At 36.1% G+C, this 16,676-nt stretch overlaps 1 protein-coding gene across 1 annotated transcript in view; it reads right to left on the bottom strand.

Moving 5' to 3' along the window:
• COL11A1 (collagen type XI alpha 1 chain) overlaps positions 1-16,676 on the bottom strand; it is a 161,365-nt gene that overhangs the window by 91,409 nt on the left and 53,280 nt on the right. Inside the window, exons 8-15 of the mRNA XM_030494785.1 lie at positions 14,276-14,512; positions 11,652-11,714; positions 10,493-10,534; positions 10,063-10,125; positions 7,180-7,254; positions 5,480-5,563; positions 5,170-5,226; positions 1,096-1,149 (exon numbers count right to left, since the gene is read on the bottom strand). Of these exons, the coding sequence (XP_030350645.1) occupies positions 1,096-1,149; positions 5,170-5,226; positions 5,480-5,563; positions 7,180-7,254; positions 10,063-10,125; positions 10,493-10,534; positions 11,652-11,714; positions 14,276-14,512 (675 nt within the window). The remainder of the gene's footprint in view (positions 1-1,095; positions 1,150-5,169; positions 5,227-5,479; positions 5,564-7,179; positions 7,255-10,062; positions 10,126-10,492; positions 10,535-11,651; positions 11,715-14,275; positions 14,513-16,676) is intronic.

The following is a 16,676-nucleotide window of genomic DNA, read 5'->3' as shown; positions in this document are numbered from 1 at the left end:
GTGGTTTGAAAACCCTTTCTCCTCTCATGCCAAAATTATTTTAGTCACATTATAATTATTTGATGAAAGCTAAAGAGTGCTTATTTCAGATCTATAACTCGTACGCAAACATAAGTTGTTCTGGTAAACAGCTCACATGCTGTCTTAGCTTTACACAGCACAGTCTCAACTACAGGGAGACCAAATTACTCAAGATGGAAAACAACTAATTCCACTTTTCAAACACATGTAACTTTCACCGATGACTGTGTAGGTGTATTTTTCTGTGGAAGCTTTCTCATCCCCCATGTAAATGCATCTTTTTCAGGTGAAAATCGCAATGGTAAGGACTAGCCATCCAAAATTACCGAGTAGGAAGAGAAAAACTACTAACAATGTAAGTTAGCAAACTGGAAGACTGACCAGCTGTTCAGAGTACTTCTTTGTTTAATTGCTTTGGTTTTCTTCTGCAAATATCCATGTGGAGTTTTAAGAAGGGCACTTAATAATGCAGCAAATCCATGATACCACTTATGATCTGTCAAAATCATTGTTCCAGACACTCCTATCATGATTTCTGTAAGAATCCCCTATTACTTTTAGGCTTAATCTGAAAGATTTCTATGTGTTTCAGTGCTCCATAACATCACTGTGCAGGAGCTGATATAATAGTAAGCTAAGAAGAAAAGCATGCACTGATTCTGGAAGACTTATTCTAGCTATATTATGTCTTTCTTGAAAATATCCTATTTAATTCCCAACTAAGTTCAACCTCTCTCACCTTATGAGATCTGATAAGATCAGAGCCCAAGGTCATACAATTGCAGACTGACATGATTATTTAACAGAGAAAAGAGCCTGAAATGACAATATTAAAACATGTTTTCAAGTGATGACACTCTACATGCGATAATTGCTCTTTGTTATATAAAGATTGGTATTTTTATATTTCAAAATAAATAATCAAGCTATTGCATTTAATTAGGATAGCATTGTAAAAGCCTTTTTTCTTCAATAGTATGTGGAAAGAAATCACTGACTCATTTCTTCTAAGTGCTTTGAATACATTTTCTTAAAGCTATACATGCTCAAACATAACAGCTAATATTATTGTACCTGGGGACCTGGTTCACCACTTTCACCCTTAGCACCTGCTGCTCCAGGTCCACCCTTGATGAAAAAAAAGCAAAACATACTGTTTAAATATACAAAAACCTCTTTAAATGAGTAAATTAATTTCTATAAATTAATTACAGGGAGGAAAAAAACAAACAATCCCCAATTCATTAGAAGGTATGAATTCACCATTTGAATCTGCAGATATATCATGATATATTACTGTCTAAACACTGGGCCTAACTGGGCCAAAAATCTATTACCAAAGAAAAGAAAACTCCCACCTATTCCAATGGGATCAAATGTAGCAGTTTGCTCTATATTAATATTTGAGAGCTAAATATGAGCATAGTAAGAACATATGAAATGCAAACAGAAGTGCATGCACTGTAGAGAAGCCAGTGGAAATGGAAGCCACCTCTTTTTACCTTCATCTGTTTCTGTGCTCTACAGAAAGTAACAGTCGCAGAGTTCAATCCAAAGATCACTACAGTCAATGAAAAATACCCTGTCTAATCTTGGCACGAACTTCAGTGATGCTTAAATCAAGGTTTTTGTGCATCTGGCCCGGAAGAAGTGGAAAACCTATATAACTGTGTCTCTTTCTATCATTAAATGATAATACAAATTTTCAGAGTAAGTTTTACTCATAAACAGACCTAAACCAGATCTTCATCCAGGGCAAGATACTGTACATGGAATCTGGGGCAGATCTAGTCAAAGTTTGTGTTTTCTTCATGGTGGTTTTACAAAAATACACAAAACATAACAAAAAATCTCAACGTGCTCACATAGAATACAGGCTCAGCAAATGAACATACTCGAGTTTACTATTATGGGCAAAAGGTTTCTAACCTCTGAAACAGGTCATGACCAAATGTATGTATTTAAGATGAAACAAATATTGCAGACCTTGGAAAATTGATAATCCTCCTATATTCACCACAGTGACCATTCAAAGAAAGAAATTGCCTCATGGCTTGACTTTATGCTGAGTCTAGCACCCTGGAGTGGAAAGCTTCCCACTGACCTTGCAGTGTCCTAAGCAAATTGAAAATCAGATCCTGAGCTAGTACTGGCAGTGGAGAGATCAGTGGCTTTGGCAGGTGGTGACTGTCTGTTTGGGTTTCCCTGATGTAAGCCCTGCTTTTAATTAACATAATTGATAACATTTAACATCTGTAGGCAGAAATGACATATTGTATGCTGTGTTCACTAAGAATGTGAGCTCCAGACTCAATCGAAGCTAGTTTGGGACTTTGATTGCTATGTTTGAGACTTCTAATAACTGGTATACTTTTAAATGGATCTTATTGGCCACTAAATTAATTTAAAAAATACACTTCCTATTAAAAGCAAAAGCTCCAACTATTTCATTCATAAAGTAAGCCAGGCACACAAACAATTGACAGATCAAGAATCTGTAGTATCTTCTGGAACTGTAGGCCAAAAATGTTGCCAGATCAAAGAGTTGGATTAATAGAGCCTCCTGGTGGCTTAGAAGCAAAACAACTATTAATATCGTTAATTTGTTGAACTTAGCATACAGAAATTCATGAAGGCTTTTAAAACATGAAAGCATGAGTATGAGGCCAGGTTATACCTCCACTAAAGTTATACAACCTACTGTCAATATTATTCCCATCTTACAAATTAATTCCTTGCTTACAGCAGTTACATAGTTATTTTATCTGTATAGACTGAATGTGACCTGGCGGGTCTCTTGATTTAAAAACACTTCTGGAAATAGTGTATTAGTTTGTTAAATAGACACAGCATGTTTGACTATTTGTAAGTGTTGCATACCTAATCTCTATCAATCAGGAATCTGTTAGCCAAATTCTCTGCTTGGTAGCAACTATTTACTTTGGAAGAATTACTCTAGAAAAGAATTGCTCTTACATAGGTTTGCTTAAAAATACAAGTCCAGTGATTTCAGTTATTTCAGTTCTGGGGGACCAAGTGAAAATTTACCTGAAAACAGTACATTTCACCTAGATAAACAGCCTGGTTTCATGAGACTGGCCAATTTGGAGCACAGCATAATCTGGAATAGATTTTTTTGATACTATATGGAGATGGGGCAAAGCACTCTCAAGCCAACTGAGAATACAACTTATAACAGTTCTAGTATCATGTAGCTTTCAAGAGTCCCTGAAGAGAATGTTAAGCTGCTAGGATGAGGGAAGAACACAATCCAAAGTATTCCTTATACTCGCTCAAATATTCCTTCAACAGTATGTAATTATTTTATGTCCCCCTGGTTTGTTAATAAAAGTGGTCACTGGAGGAAGTAGCACCAAGATCCACTGAGGCAACCTTTCAGTTGTATTGTGCTGCTATAATTATAGACAGTGAGATGGACAGTAACCTGACCAGTATTTTCTGTTGGTAATAGTAGGATGTTATACTCATGTAAGTAATATAGTCTCCTGCTTTCAAACTAATGGACACTGTACATTCAGGAGAGTGAGGATGAGACAGAAAAAGAGGAGGCTGGAAAGGAAGGACTCGATTATTACTGTTCAGCTATGGGCTGTTGCTGAAACATCACATTAAAGAACAAAAGAAGCGCAAAAGAAGAGAAAGCAAGCATACTTCTTACCCTACAGTCTCACCACTTCTAAGTTATGACCAAATCTCCTCCACAACTGCAATGAGTGGTAGGAAACTACTTTAGCAAAAAATGCTATTGCATTCTGACGCAAAGAGAAAGACTGGTGGCCTCCAGCAACTTCTGCTGCTGTCTTCTATATATGCTGCTATAGTTGTGACTGGCATATCTCTTTTTCTTCACACAATAAACCAACAGGAACTTGCTTCATCCTTTTCTCTTGGTTACCCAGTGATCACTTGTTTTCTTTTCTCAATAGAACAACTGTATTCTTGTCTCAGTTTTACAACTAGATGCATGTCTGATCTGATGAGAAATGCTAACATTGCTCTTTGTGTGCATTCCATAATGACAACATAAATAAAAATTATGGCAGACAGATCAAAATTCAAGAGGCCAAATACTGGCCAACCTCGTTGTGCCATCACAGTAGACAGTTTCCAAATTAAGTGCATCTTTCAAATATGGATGATGTACCAACTGTAGAAAACAATTTCACTCTACATCAGAGGATAAATACAATCACCTGGGAGAAAGTTAGAAAAGACCAATCTACAAAGCTTATGATCTTGGCTGCATAATTTGTTATTTTATATCATGGTACAAATGATTTATAATAGCTTTTTGAAAGATAGTAAATGCTAAATTAGATCATTTAGTGGACTATTGAGTCTGGAAAGTATCCATTTCCTAAAAGAGGAAATTGCAATTGCAAGATGGATCAGGTGGTTTTGCCTTGCTGAATTTCCTACCTGGTTTTATTCTTTCATTGTGAGTACTGTCTTTTTAAAGTGTTTGTAGGAATTACAGAGGCAAACCTCTTTGTAATCACAAAGTTGGTTTGCATGTAAACAAAAAAGCTTGTGTTCCATGTATAAACTTTGTATTTATATACAAACAAATATTCAGGTTTTTGAATATTCACAGAGTCATTTGCCAGATAATTTGGTATTAGCAGTCAAGCCAAATTCAGGACTGAAGTAAAAAAGTAGTTTTTTTAGAACTCTGCATGGCTTTTAATTGCTTATAGGAATGTCTCTTAAGAACTTTCCAGATTCAGCTTAAATAATGAGCGAAGGTAGTTCTGCACACTCTTGCTTTAGTAGCTTCTGTAGAGTTTCGTATTTACCACAAGAAATTTTATGACTGTTATTACAGAGACGACTGACTGTAGAGGCATCTGTAATTATTTACATAAAAATAGTCACTAGTTTTTTAAGTTCACCAGTGTGCTCTATCCAAACATCCCAAAATCTACAGTAAAAACTGATATAGTATTCAGGTTGCATTGCAGACCTTGAATAAGAGCACAAACTATGGCTTTAATTCTATCAGTTTCTTTTAAAATAAAGTAACTATAAATACAGAGGTGTAGGCAAGGCCAGAACGAAGGCCAGAATGAGATCCACTGACTTGTGTTACTGTGTTCTTTAACCTGTGCTCCTGTGTTGTTTACATACCACAGGACCTGGTCTTCCAGTGAGTCCCATGGGACCAGGTGGACCTCTCATAGCAATCTGAGGAAACAAACAGATCAAAACCACAGGTATCAAGAAAAAGCTGCCAGCCAGCATACAGATTCTATATTAATACAATTTCATAATGCATTAGCAAATAGCCCCCCATCATTGACTCAGTTTTCAATAAACATAGCTACTATGATGAGATGATGATTACAACTCTTCACATCCTACATGATATAAAGTGGATTAATTTTTTTGGGGACCTGTACCCTTGTGACAGTTCTGTTTGCAGGCTCCTTATGCTCACCCTGGCTTGCTGAAGAATAGCTTGTGCTTGAGCTTCCTGAGCTGAGATTGTTGGGCCCTTCTCACCATCTCCACCAAAGCGGAACTGCAAGTACCAAAACAAGAAAAGGATTCAGAATTTATCAAATTACAACCATACTTGTTCTGTGCTACAACTGCGTAGACCACTTCAAAGACGAGCTCTCAGTTTTTAGTTCATTCCACTAACTTCAGAAGACTGCTGCATTGAGGCACTGGATCCAGCATGAATATTAAGTCATTGGTAATAGTTTAGAACTGAAATGCAAACATTTTCTTTATTTCATAGGATTTGAGGTTTCATTTTATTTCAAAAAGAGGCCAAAACAGACTCTTAACTGTCTGCAAAACCTCATAAAAAATATTTATCAAAAGTAATTAATTCTCTGTACTTCAGTAGCTACCCACAGAAAAGTGCAATTCAATTTAAGGCAGACTTCAATTTCAAGACCTACACATGATGATAAAGAGCCACGCATCCCACAAAAGGTGTCTCTCACATGTTACTTGGTGTTTTGAATGTATCTCTGTGACAAGACAGTCTGGTACTGCTAGATTCAATTCCACCTGTATACTCCTTTATACCAGAATGGCTCTCAAGCCAGTCAGCAGGTCATCTGTTTTAGAAGGATAGCGGCTTCTCTGTGGGGTTTATAAATGTGGGAAAGAAGTCTGAATGGTGCTTAAACTATTCAGCTGGAATTCAGGAGACTTGAAACGAATTTCTTCTTTCCCGAGAACTTTCTGGTTTGACTTGGTACATCACTTGTGGAGAGACTAATTAACATCCAAAAATAAAGCTACTGAGATTTTCCAAAGTGACTGATAGATTAAGTATTAGTCCACACTTAGTACCTTTAATGGAGCAAACTGATAAAAGATAAATTTTCCTCTGCTAGCACAGCAATTATAGATGGAAGAATGAGTTGGGGATAATTCCCCTGAGGAGTAGTGGCATTTTCCCATCACCTAATTATTGGTAAGCAAATATTCCTGAGACTTTACTTACCTTGCTTCACTTCCAAAAATACTGTCCCTTCATTTTATCAGTTCTCTGGGATGGCAGTACTCATCAAAGCTTCCACATACACACATACACTTAGGAAAAATTAATTCCATGCGCATAGTACTTTTCATACCACAAAGCTGCAAGATACTTTAACAGCTTTGCGCTTGTTCCTCCACCTGCTGTAACAGATAGTGTTTTGCTTTGACTGTAGTGGGAGCAGAGCTGGCTATGTATATTTGTATTTCTATTCAAAGGATGCACTGACTCTTCAAAGAGGACACTGAAGTCCAGTGGAATACTTAAAATTCTCCATGTCAAAGAGACTTGAAAGCACACACGTCTGCTGGGAGTACACCTCCTCCGTGCAACAGCAAACTCCTGGTTTAGGACATAGAGTAGCAAGTAATAGTTACTGTTGAAAATACAGGGAGGATTTCAGTGAGTGTATTACATTCATGTAGGTTCCAGTCTGGCAGCCATGGAGGAGCTAAAGCATGTGTTTTGTTTGAGGAATAAAAGGTACCATATGACCTTCAAATGCTTACACCATACAAGAAAGCCTGTATCATCTCTCATTCCAAAGACAAAATCAGATGAGAAAACACCTATACATTTCTTGAAACACACTTCCTCCTTTTGGAGGCTGGTTACCCTGTACTCACAATACAACTTACCGGCAACATTAACATGGTACCTGGGGGACCTGCTAAACCATCAGCACCAGGGAGACCAGGGCGACCAGGTGGACCCTGAGGACAAAGAATGCGACCAAAAAGATAGTTACATAAGATGAACCTTCTGAGTCACCTACACTTGTATTCATGACACTTACAGAATCATAGAATGGTTTGGGTTGAAAGGAACCTTGAAGATCTAGTTCCACCTCCCTGCCATGAGCAGGGACACCTTCCACTAGAGCAGGTTGCTCCAAGCCCCTGTGTCCAACCTGGCCTTGAACGCTGCCAGGGATGGGGCAGCCACAGCTTACCTGGGCAACCTGTGCCAGCACCTCACCACCCTCACAGGGAAGAACTTCTTCCTAATATCTAATCTAAATCTACCCTCTTCCATTCAATTTAAAGCCATTCCCCCTTATCCTATCCCTACACACCTACACACCTGCAAAAAGGCCTTCTCCAGATTTCTTGTAGACCCCATTCAGACACTGGAAGCCACTCTGTGGTCTTCCCAGAGCCTTCTGTTCTCCAGTCTGAACAAGCCCAAGCCTCTCAGCCTGTCTTCATAGGAGAGCTGCTCCAGCCCTCTACCATCTTCATGGCCTCGTCTGGACTCATTCCAACAACCTCACATTCTTTTTATGTTGAGGGCCCCAGAGCTGGACACAGGGCTGCAGGGGGGGTGACATGAGAGCAGAGTTGAGGGGGAGAATCACTTCCCTTGACCTGCAGCCCAGGATGCAGTTGGCTTTCTGAGCTGCAAGTGTAAATTGCCAGGTCACACTGAGCTTCTTATCACCCAACAGCCTCAAGTCATTCTCCTCATCTCTCCACCCGGCCTGTATTTGTTTAATTTATATTATTATAATATAAATTGATACATAACATATATCGATATATAATATGAATTGATATATAATATGAATCAATATATAATATGAATCGATATATAAGTTACAAATATATTATAAATATAAATATATATTATGTATTTCTCATGGCAATTTGTATGCTCCATTTTTACTAGTTTTGCAAAAAAGCCTTAAGTACCATAAAATAATTCCCTACTAATAACACACTAAAGATAAATCTTAAACTGAGAATTACTACTAATTCAGATGTAAAATATTGAATAAACTGTTTTAATTGTTAAAAAGAACCATTATATATGCAGGCAAGTTGAGTTAAGTTTAAAAAATAGAAAAATAATTAAATGCACTTGCAAGGCACCCACAGAACCTTTACTCTGACCTGCAGTGACTTGATGCCATATGATTATGAGTCTTTGTGAAGATTAGAATTGAAAGATTAGATCAAAAGATGAAGATGAGATTACTGAAGATGAAGTTGAAGACTAGATTAGTTTTTCAATTTCTTCTTCCATCGCACCATTTTATGAGTGAAATTCATCCCCACAGTAAGTAAAAGTGGGACTACTTATGGTCCTTCCATAAAGCTTTGTTCCTTCATTTCTCAATTGTCTTATATCCATTATTAAGATTAGAATAATATAATGATTTAGTCCAAAAGCTGAAGCACCCTAGGCAACTACAAAAAGTGGTGGATTTCTCAACTAATTTTTCCATAGTTCTGTGCTTAAAAAACACTCTCAATTATTTTAGGTATTCATATGTGATTTTTAAAATTAAGAAGTGTGCTTTTCTTGAGTGGCAATTTTCTCCGAATATCGCTTTTCTGAATTTTTTATCTAAGACGAAAAGTAGTCAGAATAGTTATAGCAAGAACTAGAGTCTTTATTCATATACACTGATTATTGTTTAAATAAAAAACCAAACCTGTCCACATATGTTTAAAATATAAAGCAAGACGTTATCACATTCGGATCGAATCTGATGGCAGAATCTGGTTGCAGAAATCTGTTCTCATGAGTTTGGTAACTCATTTCTACAATTACTTATTTGTGAAATGTGTCTTTTTATACAAAATGTGAAGTCTGTTCCATAAGCACATGATGTGTTTAGTCAAGAATTTCCTTATGATGAATTCAGTAAGCAGTTATTTAAAAAACTGAGTAATATCAGTAGTTATGCCATTACAATGTGTTAAAATTCCCATTTTACAAGTTTAAATTCTAAAATATGTTTAGTTAATCTACAGGAAGGCACTATGAAAGAAGAATGGATGCTGACTTACTATCAAGGTGAAGCATTGTTGAGATTTTAACATTATGTCATTCAGTGAATAGCATCTTCTCAACATCTACTATGAACAGATACAGCATGAACACACTAGACTTGTCAGTATACTATCAATCATAAAATTCAGGAAAGTTTTTTTGGTAGCATATTTTCCTCAAATAAATATATTTAGGCTGTTTTAAAATTGTGTTAGTTGTGGCAATAAGAAAAGGCTTGTCAGAACATGTACGACTAAAATAATAGCTTAAATTTCAATTATATTCATGACTGGATAAGGCTCTCATGTGGTACATTATTTAATATGGCCAATAAATTCTGCCTAGATCATCTAAATCATTTCTTTCAGTATTTCCATGAGTATTTTGATTCTGCAGAGCTTGTTTTTCTCTGCATTTCTACATGTTATAGCTCATTCAAGTCCATATGAAATGCTTGTACTTACTGCTTTATTTTATTTTAAAATAATTCACATTAAAGCAGAGAAATATAGACAAATAGGTACTTAACTTTTTCCATGTATTTACAGTACATATTTCTACCACTAATGAAATATTTGTCCAGATTCTCAGTTGCTTTGCTCAGCTGATTAAATCAGCCTCAGTTCTACTGGAATTTCTTAGCCTATGTTTATATATTTCAGATCAGGATCGAACCCCCTTACTCTTATAGCAATTAGTGCAAGACACCATGAATACACAGGACAACCTGTTTGTTGACTTACCCTTTCACCAGGGTCACCTGGAGGACCAACAGGACCTTGTAGACCTGGGGGACCTGTTAGACCCTATGGAAAATGAATAACATACATTATTCTGCTGAATTCTTGCAGCATTTTTGAACTTTTTTTTTTCTGGAAAGTTATGTTGAACACTTGTTTGAATAAAATAATTTAAGAGGCGGCATACTTTTTTACCTTAAAAAGAGTTATAGACAACATTCAAAAGTTTGCTTTTCATGTGCACTTAGCTTGTAGCATGCTGTCACTGAAAATGCTGGAGATAAGCCTTTTTTACTCCTGTCTAAAAATGCTAAGTCAAATATACCATTTGGGAATTATGGTAAGACCGATATTAATTGTGCTAACTCATGAATACCAAACCACAGTGGATAAATCAAATTCAATAAATGGAAATTGTGGTTAATCTACTCACAGCAGGTCCTCTTGGTCCCGGTGGTCCTTCAATGAGCATACCCTAGGCAGGGGGATAAAGCAAGATACTAAATTTGTCATGTCTTGGTGAATGCTATTAAAGGTCTTTTTAATGCTGTTAAAGAATCAGATGTGAATAACTCTGGTTATTTCTACGCTGTGGGTCTTATAGCATTTCCTAGTTCTTTTTTTGAGTGAGATGCTAGTCCAAATTCCAGGTCATGGTAAGACCTACGAATATATGATCCTCACTTGTACTTGGCTTTCCATTGGAAGGAAGATTGGACAAACAAGCTGGAAGCCAGCTGTAGTGAACTCCAACAATTTTGGAGATTGGCAGTAGAGATCTCTCCAGTATTATGCTTGTAAACTAAATGTATCTTGCAATGGGTTAAAAAAGCTGTCATTTTATGAGCTAACACACTCTGAGCTTCTTCACAGATCATGACTGAAACACCTTATTTGAAAGTAGTCCCTGAAAATATTAGAACAGTAAACCAGACTGGCATTCAACTTCTGCCAGATATTATAAAATTATTATTTTTGTATAAAGTATGTCCTTTTTTAAAACTCAGTTACATTTTAGTTTTTACCCATTAAATATAATACTACAGTACAACTTTGTCCTACTGCAAAAGCCACTTAGTTACTACACTATGAGATGAGAAAAATTCTGTAAGCTACTGATCCATTACTGTGCTTATGACCAAGTTGTAACCTCTGAATAAAGTATTTAATTAAACTTTTAGCAGTTTGGTTGCACCAGCACAGGTTAAACATACAAGCATTTATTTAACTTCTCAGAGGGACTTCCTTGCCCGCACTGAAACCTTTAGCTGGAAGCTATCTCTGTAGGTCTGTCCAAGCTGTAGTTACTAAATGGCCTGAAGAGCAAATCTATGCTCTATGTTTTCCTCTGCACAAGAAGATTCTCCTTGGTTTAAGGAACATGTGTTAGTCCTCTGTGTAGCCAAAAGAGAAGGATGAACAGGCTACTGTCTGTATCACTTTTACACCTACTACACTGCAGGTGATTGTTTCAGAGATCATGAATAAGGTTACTGCCATCCTGTAATGAACAACATTGTTTGATACTGATACATCAACAGCGTATATAGTTCTATAGTGCTAAAGAAAAACTCACCCATGTCTGTACTTACAGGTTCAATCACAGCTGGTTCTCCCTTTTGGCCTTTTTCTCCATAAGCCCCATGTCTAGTTACCTGAGAAGTAAAAACAGCACCAAAAATTAAAGTAAGTAGAAGGTCCAAGGACCTGGTACAATAAAGAACTGCAGCAACCTGTAACTGAAAGCTAAAGCTGGAATTGATCTGTGCTATGAAAAATACATCACAGGCACAAACCATGTAAATAAAAATATTTAATACACAAGAAGTGGAAAATGCAAAAACTCTATGTGTACTTTTCAAATTATGAGACATTGACAATTTGTATTTTCTGAATTAGATGCAATAGCTTGCATCCCATGGTTTGCATTCAGATTTTGGACTTAGAATTTAGAAGTTCTGTGTGCAAGTCACAAAGTTATTTCTTTGCTTATTTGAATGGACATATCCTTGGCAATTTATAATGATTCTTCACAGCTTTCTCAGTTAAGCAACCCTGAAGTAAGCTGGGAAAAAAGATCCCTTGGTCCCATATGGACAGTATCCTTCGAGCTCCTACTTTCTTTCATTAGACATTCAAAACATGTTGATTAGTCTGTGAAGAGTATGTGACTTCATGGCATAAATGGGAAAGTGGTCTTGTAAACATTAAATATTTCATGGATAGCCAGTTATGCCTCCTAACCTCATGAATTAGCATCAACTGCAAAATCCTTTTAGGTCAGCCCTATGGAAGTTTTGGGTTCAGGATCAAGATAACAGAAGGACCTAAAACAATAGGTCAATGGCAAAACACGGACAGATTCAAGTTTCATACAAACAAACAGGAACTGATTTCTTTTTCAAGCCATGACATACCTATTTTTATTTGGAAGTACCTCTCTTGATTGCTAATATACCCACTAGACATCAAATTCAGCTCTGATCAGATCAAAAATTGAAATGCTTTTTTTCATTTCAGTAGAGTGATTCCACATTTACACTTAATAGCTGGGGATTTGAAAATTTTAGGGATAATGTTGCAGTATTCCAACATGAAATATTTTGCAAAGAAAAAACAGAGATTCATGGCTTATGCATTTCATATTGATTTATAAAGGCACAGATCACACTTGTAACAATGCAATAGTTCATAAAAATCAAGTAGCAAGACATAGAGATAATCATGTTTTATTATATTAATGAAAATTGGTTGTAAAAAATTACATCACGTCCCCATCTTTGGAAATATTACCCCTTTTTTCAAAGTTTCCAGGTACTGCCAGGTACTGAGTACTTTTCATCTTGCCTTTTTTATCAAAAGTAGAATTTCACTTGTTCTAAATACATCCATATATCAAAGGAAAATTATATGGTATCGCTGGTTCAGCAGATGAGAGTTGTAATAAAGCTGGCACAGGTCACAGCCTGTGTTCTAATTCAAGCTTCCAGACTCCTTCAGTTTTGTAGCAAGGCATTTCAAGTTGAAATTTACACCGGCGAATAGAGTCTACACAGTAATTTGCTTAATGCAGGTACAAATGGTGCCTTATGGGCTTTTTGCTTTGCAGATAATCTGACCTTTTCTGTGTCATTCTGCCATAGTGTCCTCAACTGAGCTAGAAGGAAAAAAGTAAGCTTGTATCACATTGCATAGATAAGGATCATTTAAAAATACAATGACCCTAACAGGTTTTAGAAAGGAGTGATAAATGAAATACAGAAGTATGGGTTTCAAGGTTGGCAGAGAAAAGCAACCTCACAGCATCTGCAGTTATTTCTTGGATCTTTTGTAAACTGAAGTTTTACATTTGTGAGGAGAAAATAAAGATAAGACTGAGCAAACACCGCAAACAAAATTCTTCTTTCCTACTATATTCAAGGCCTTTGCAATTAAAAATCCAAATGGGAATTAATTTTGCTTCCAGTCTCAGTCATATTAGTTTTCTATGCAGCTTCCACAGTCCAGTAAACTGGTAAACAAGGATCTTGGCGCAACTAAAGTAAAACTAAAGCCTTGCTGTTAAGCCTGTGATTAAGTCAGAGGAGGAGAGAGAGCTATAAAAGACAAAAAAGAGCATGATTCATAGGATCCACCCCGTCATCCTATCTTCCTTTATATATACTGAGCTGTTAAATAACTCCTCCGAGGTCATAAACCTGTCACCATTGACTAAGCTTATTTTCTTGAAAGGGTTCAGATCTACACCTTCCCACTCATGATTTTTTACCCTGGGAAGTAGCAGAAGCCATAGGATTCTAGACACCTATATGCATTTCAACTTCTTTGGGTAATCATATAAAAACACTAATTACAGTACTTGCACCTGCATTAGAACTTAGGTTCTTTCCAGCTTTAGCTCTAGTTGAGCAAGATTTTTAAAATTGATCATTTTACCATTTATTTTTGAAATTCCACCTTTTTTTTCTTTTCCCTCCCATCTTCACCCTCCCTTACTCCCTTCAGCGAAAGAGACAAAAACCTCACATTTAATACAAGTAGAAATATCAGGATTACTAAAACAAGAGGATGGGCTTGACCCAAACCTATGAAAAGTGAGAATATATGTAATATGTACAAGGAGCTCTGGATTAGGGTCTATACATTTCTGAAACTGTATAACTATGAAAGAATCGCTATATTAAATTAATCTGCATTATGCCTGCAGTCAACTTACACTCGTTTCTGTGATATCAGTCTCTGCAGGAACACCTGGACCAAACTCCTCATTAGTAGAATCAGTTGGTTTCTCTTCATATTCTTTATATTCGTAAAAATCATATTCGCCTAAATCTCCATCTACCAGCAGATCAGATTCACTGAGGTCTACTCCTCTGCTTCCATATTCAGTTTTTTTATCATAATCCTCTCCAGTTATGTATTCTTCGGCAAATACTTCTTCAACAGGCTTTTGCTATTCATACCAGTGGCAAAGATTTGGGAATAGGAGGAATATGTGGGTTATTGTTAGTAAAGCAATGTAAGCATACGCTGATCCACCATAATCACTTGTCAAAAGAAGAAAGAACAGTAGAAATGCAGCATATTGTCTTTTAATTAGAGTCTGAAGGAATGGAAGTCCAGCCTTTCAGAGTAATTAAAAGATATTTTAAATCTTTGTACCACTGTAAAAGTGGTACAAAGAAGTAATGCTTTCATATGCTTTTTTTTTCACTATTTCCAAAACCATTGGATTCAACATATACAGTACACTATATGTACTGCTTGCTTAATGTTACTTCAGTGCCAAATATAGCTAAATTTCCCTGCTTGGTTTCACAATTACAAGGATTCATGAATAAACACATGCACTGCAATGAGTGAATAACTTCAGACCAGTAACAATGTACAGGAAGTGCAAACATCACTTTAGTTAAGCCCAGGCTTCTTCATTATTTCGTGTCTATAAATACCGATGCTGAGCTAAATGTTTCGACTTCTTTTTTCTTGTTACTGATTTTGCAGTTTATTTATCACTCAAGAGTTCACGTCTGTCATCGTAATTTCTATATTTTTTTGTCCGAGTCAAATTCCACCAGCAAAACTCAGATTAATTTTAACATTTCTAAAATCTAAGCTTTCATCTTCAAGTATGTAAACTGTCAAACCAAGCAATAAACTTACAAGCACCAAAGCAGTTTAAAAGAATTGCTATATTTGAGATGTACAAAAACATTTGTGAACAAAAAAAAAAAAAAAAGAGGATTGCTTTATTCTGTTACAGAGGTCTCCTGAAAGCATGATTTTGAAAGAAATCAAAGTTCGGATATTGTTAATATGAATATGAGATGATCTAAATACTATGATCTAAAAATAAATATACTAAGATGCTAATCAACATCCAGAGTAATTAGAAATATCTTGTTCTAATCAGGACATTGAAATACATTGCTATTAAAATAGAAGGCCAGACTGATTAACAGTTGCCTTATTCCAATAGCTACAGGACTATGTCTTTTGCCTTACAGCTAGAGTCAATGCAGATCTGAAGTAATTCTAAGCCAAATTTTGCCTTTGTGCAGAATAGGTTTCGCTACAGAGAGCTTTTAGCACTTTGGATCTACCTCATTACAGCTGTTATACAATTGGCCTATAATTGCCCAACAAACAGCATGATTTAAATATTCCTCTATCGATCAACTTGTGAGAAGAAAACATGTGATTTAACACAAGAACAGTTTACAGCAGAATAAGGAAAATATACCTTAATTCACCTTCACCTTCCAAGATACATAGGAGGAAGGAAAAACAAAAAACAAATGGGGACTCTTTTTCTCCTTTCAAATGTTCAGGGAGCAGTTTTGTACATCTTATAAGCAATATATCTTCATTTTAAAAGAAAATGTAAAAGAAAAATGAAAACAATATTTCTTATAATCAGCCATCATTTTTCTAAAACTAGCATTAATTAATATGCAGACATATTAATCAACACTGGTGTAGTAATCTTAGCAAAACAAAGTTTAGGCTTGTAACAGTGGCTTTCTAAAAATGTGGATTCTAACGTAAGTCAAACTAATAATTTTAACTTTTTTGACAGTTCAAAATATAATGTTTCATTTGAATAGAACCTCAGTGAAAAATAATATGGTTTTGTTATCTGAAGATGAGGCCCTTGGTGACATGATCGAGTGGTGGCCCTGGCAGTGCTGAGGGAATTGTTGGACTTGATGGTCTTAAAGGTCTTTTCCAATCTGGTTGATTCTATGATTCTATGAAGAACTTATTAAAGAAAGAAGAACTATCTATGAAGAGCTATTAAAGGGAAATGATGGCTCCTGACTCAACTTCAATATGCTGCTATGGTTGCAGCTATTCTTCGTCTTGTTTTAGGCTTGTTTTATGCTGCATTTTAAGAATCACAGGAAAAATGAGAAACTTCACTTCTTATTAGATCAGAAGGACGATATCTAGTATTTAACCTAGTTTATACTAGACATAGCTCCATTCACATTCACACTGAATGCAACAACCCTGCATTCCCACAGCATACATCATTGAATGATTTCCAGAATCATGAACTGTACAGTCTACAGATTCAGCAGATCTCTACAGAATTAATGGGAGTTCTGCCCAAG

Source organism: Strigops habroptila, chromosome 8, assembly GCF_004027225.2.
Source record: "Strigops habroptila isolate Jane chromosome 8, bStrHab1.2.pri, whole genome shotgun sequence".
Classification (NCBI taxonomy): Eukaryota; Metazoa; Chordata; class Aves; order Psittaciformes; family Psittacidae; genus Strigops; species Strigops habroptila.
This window is presented reverse-complemented; position numbering and strand designations above follow the sequence as displayed.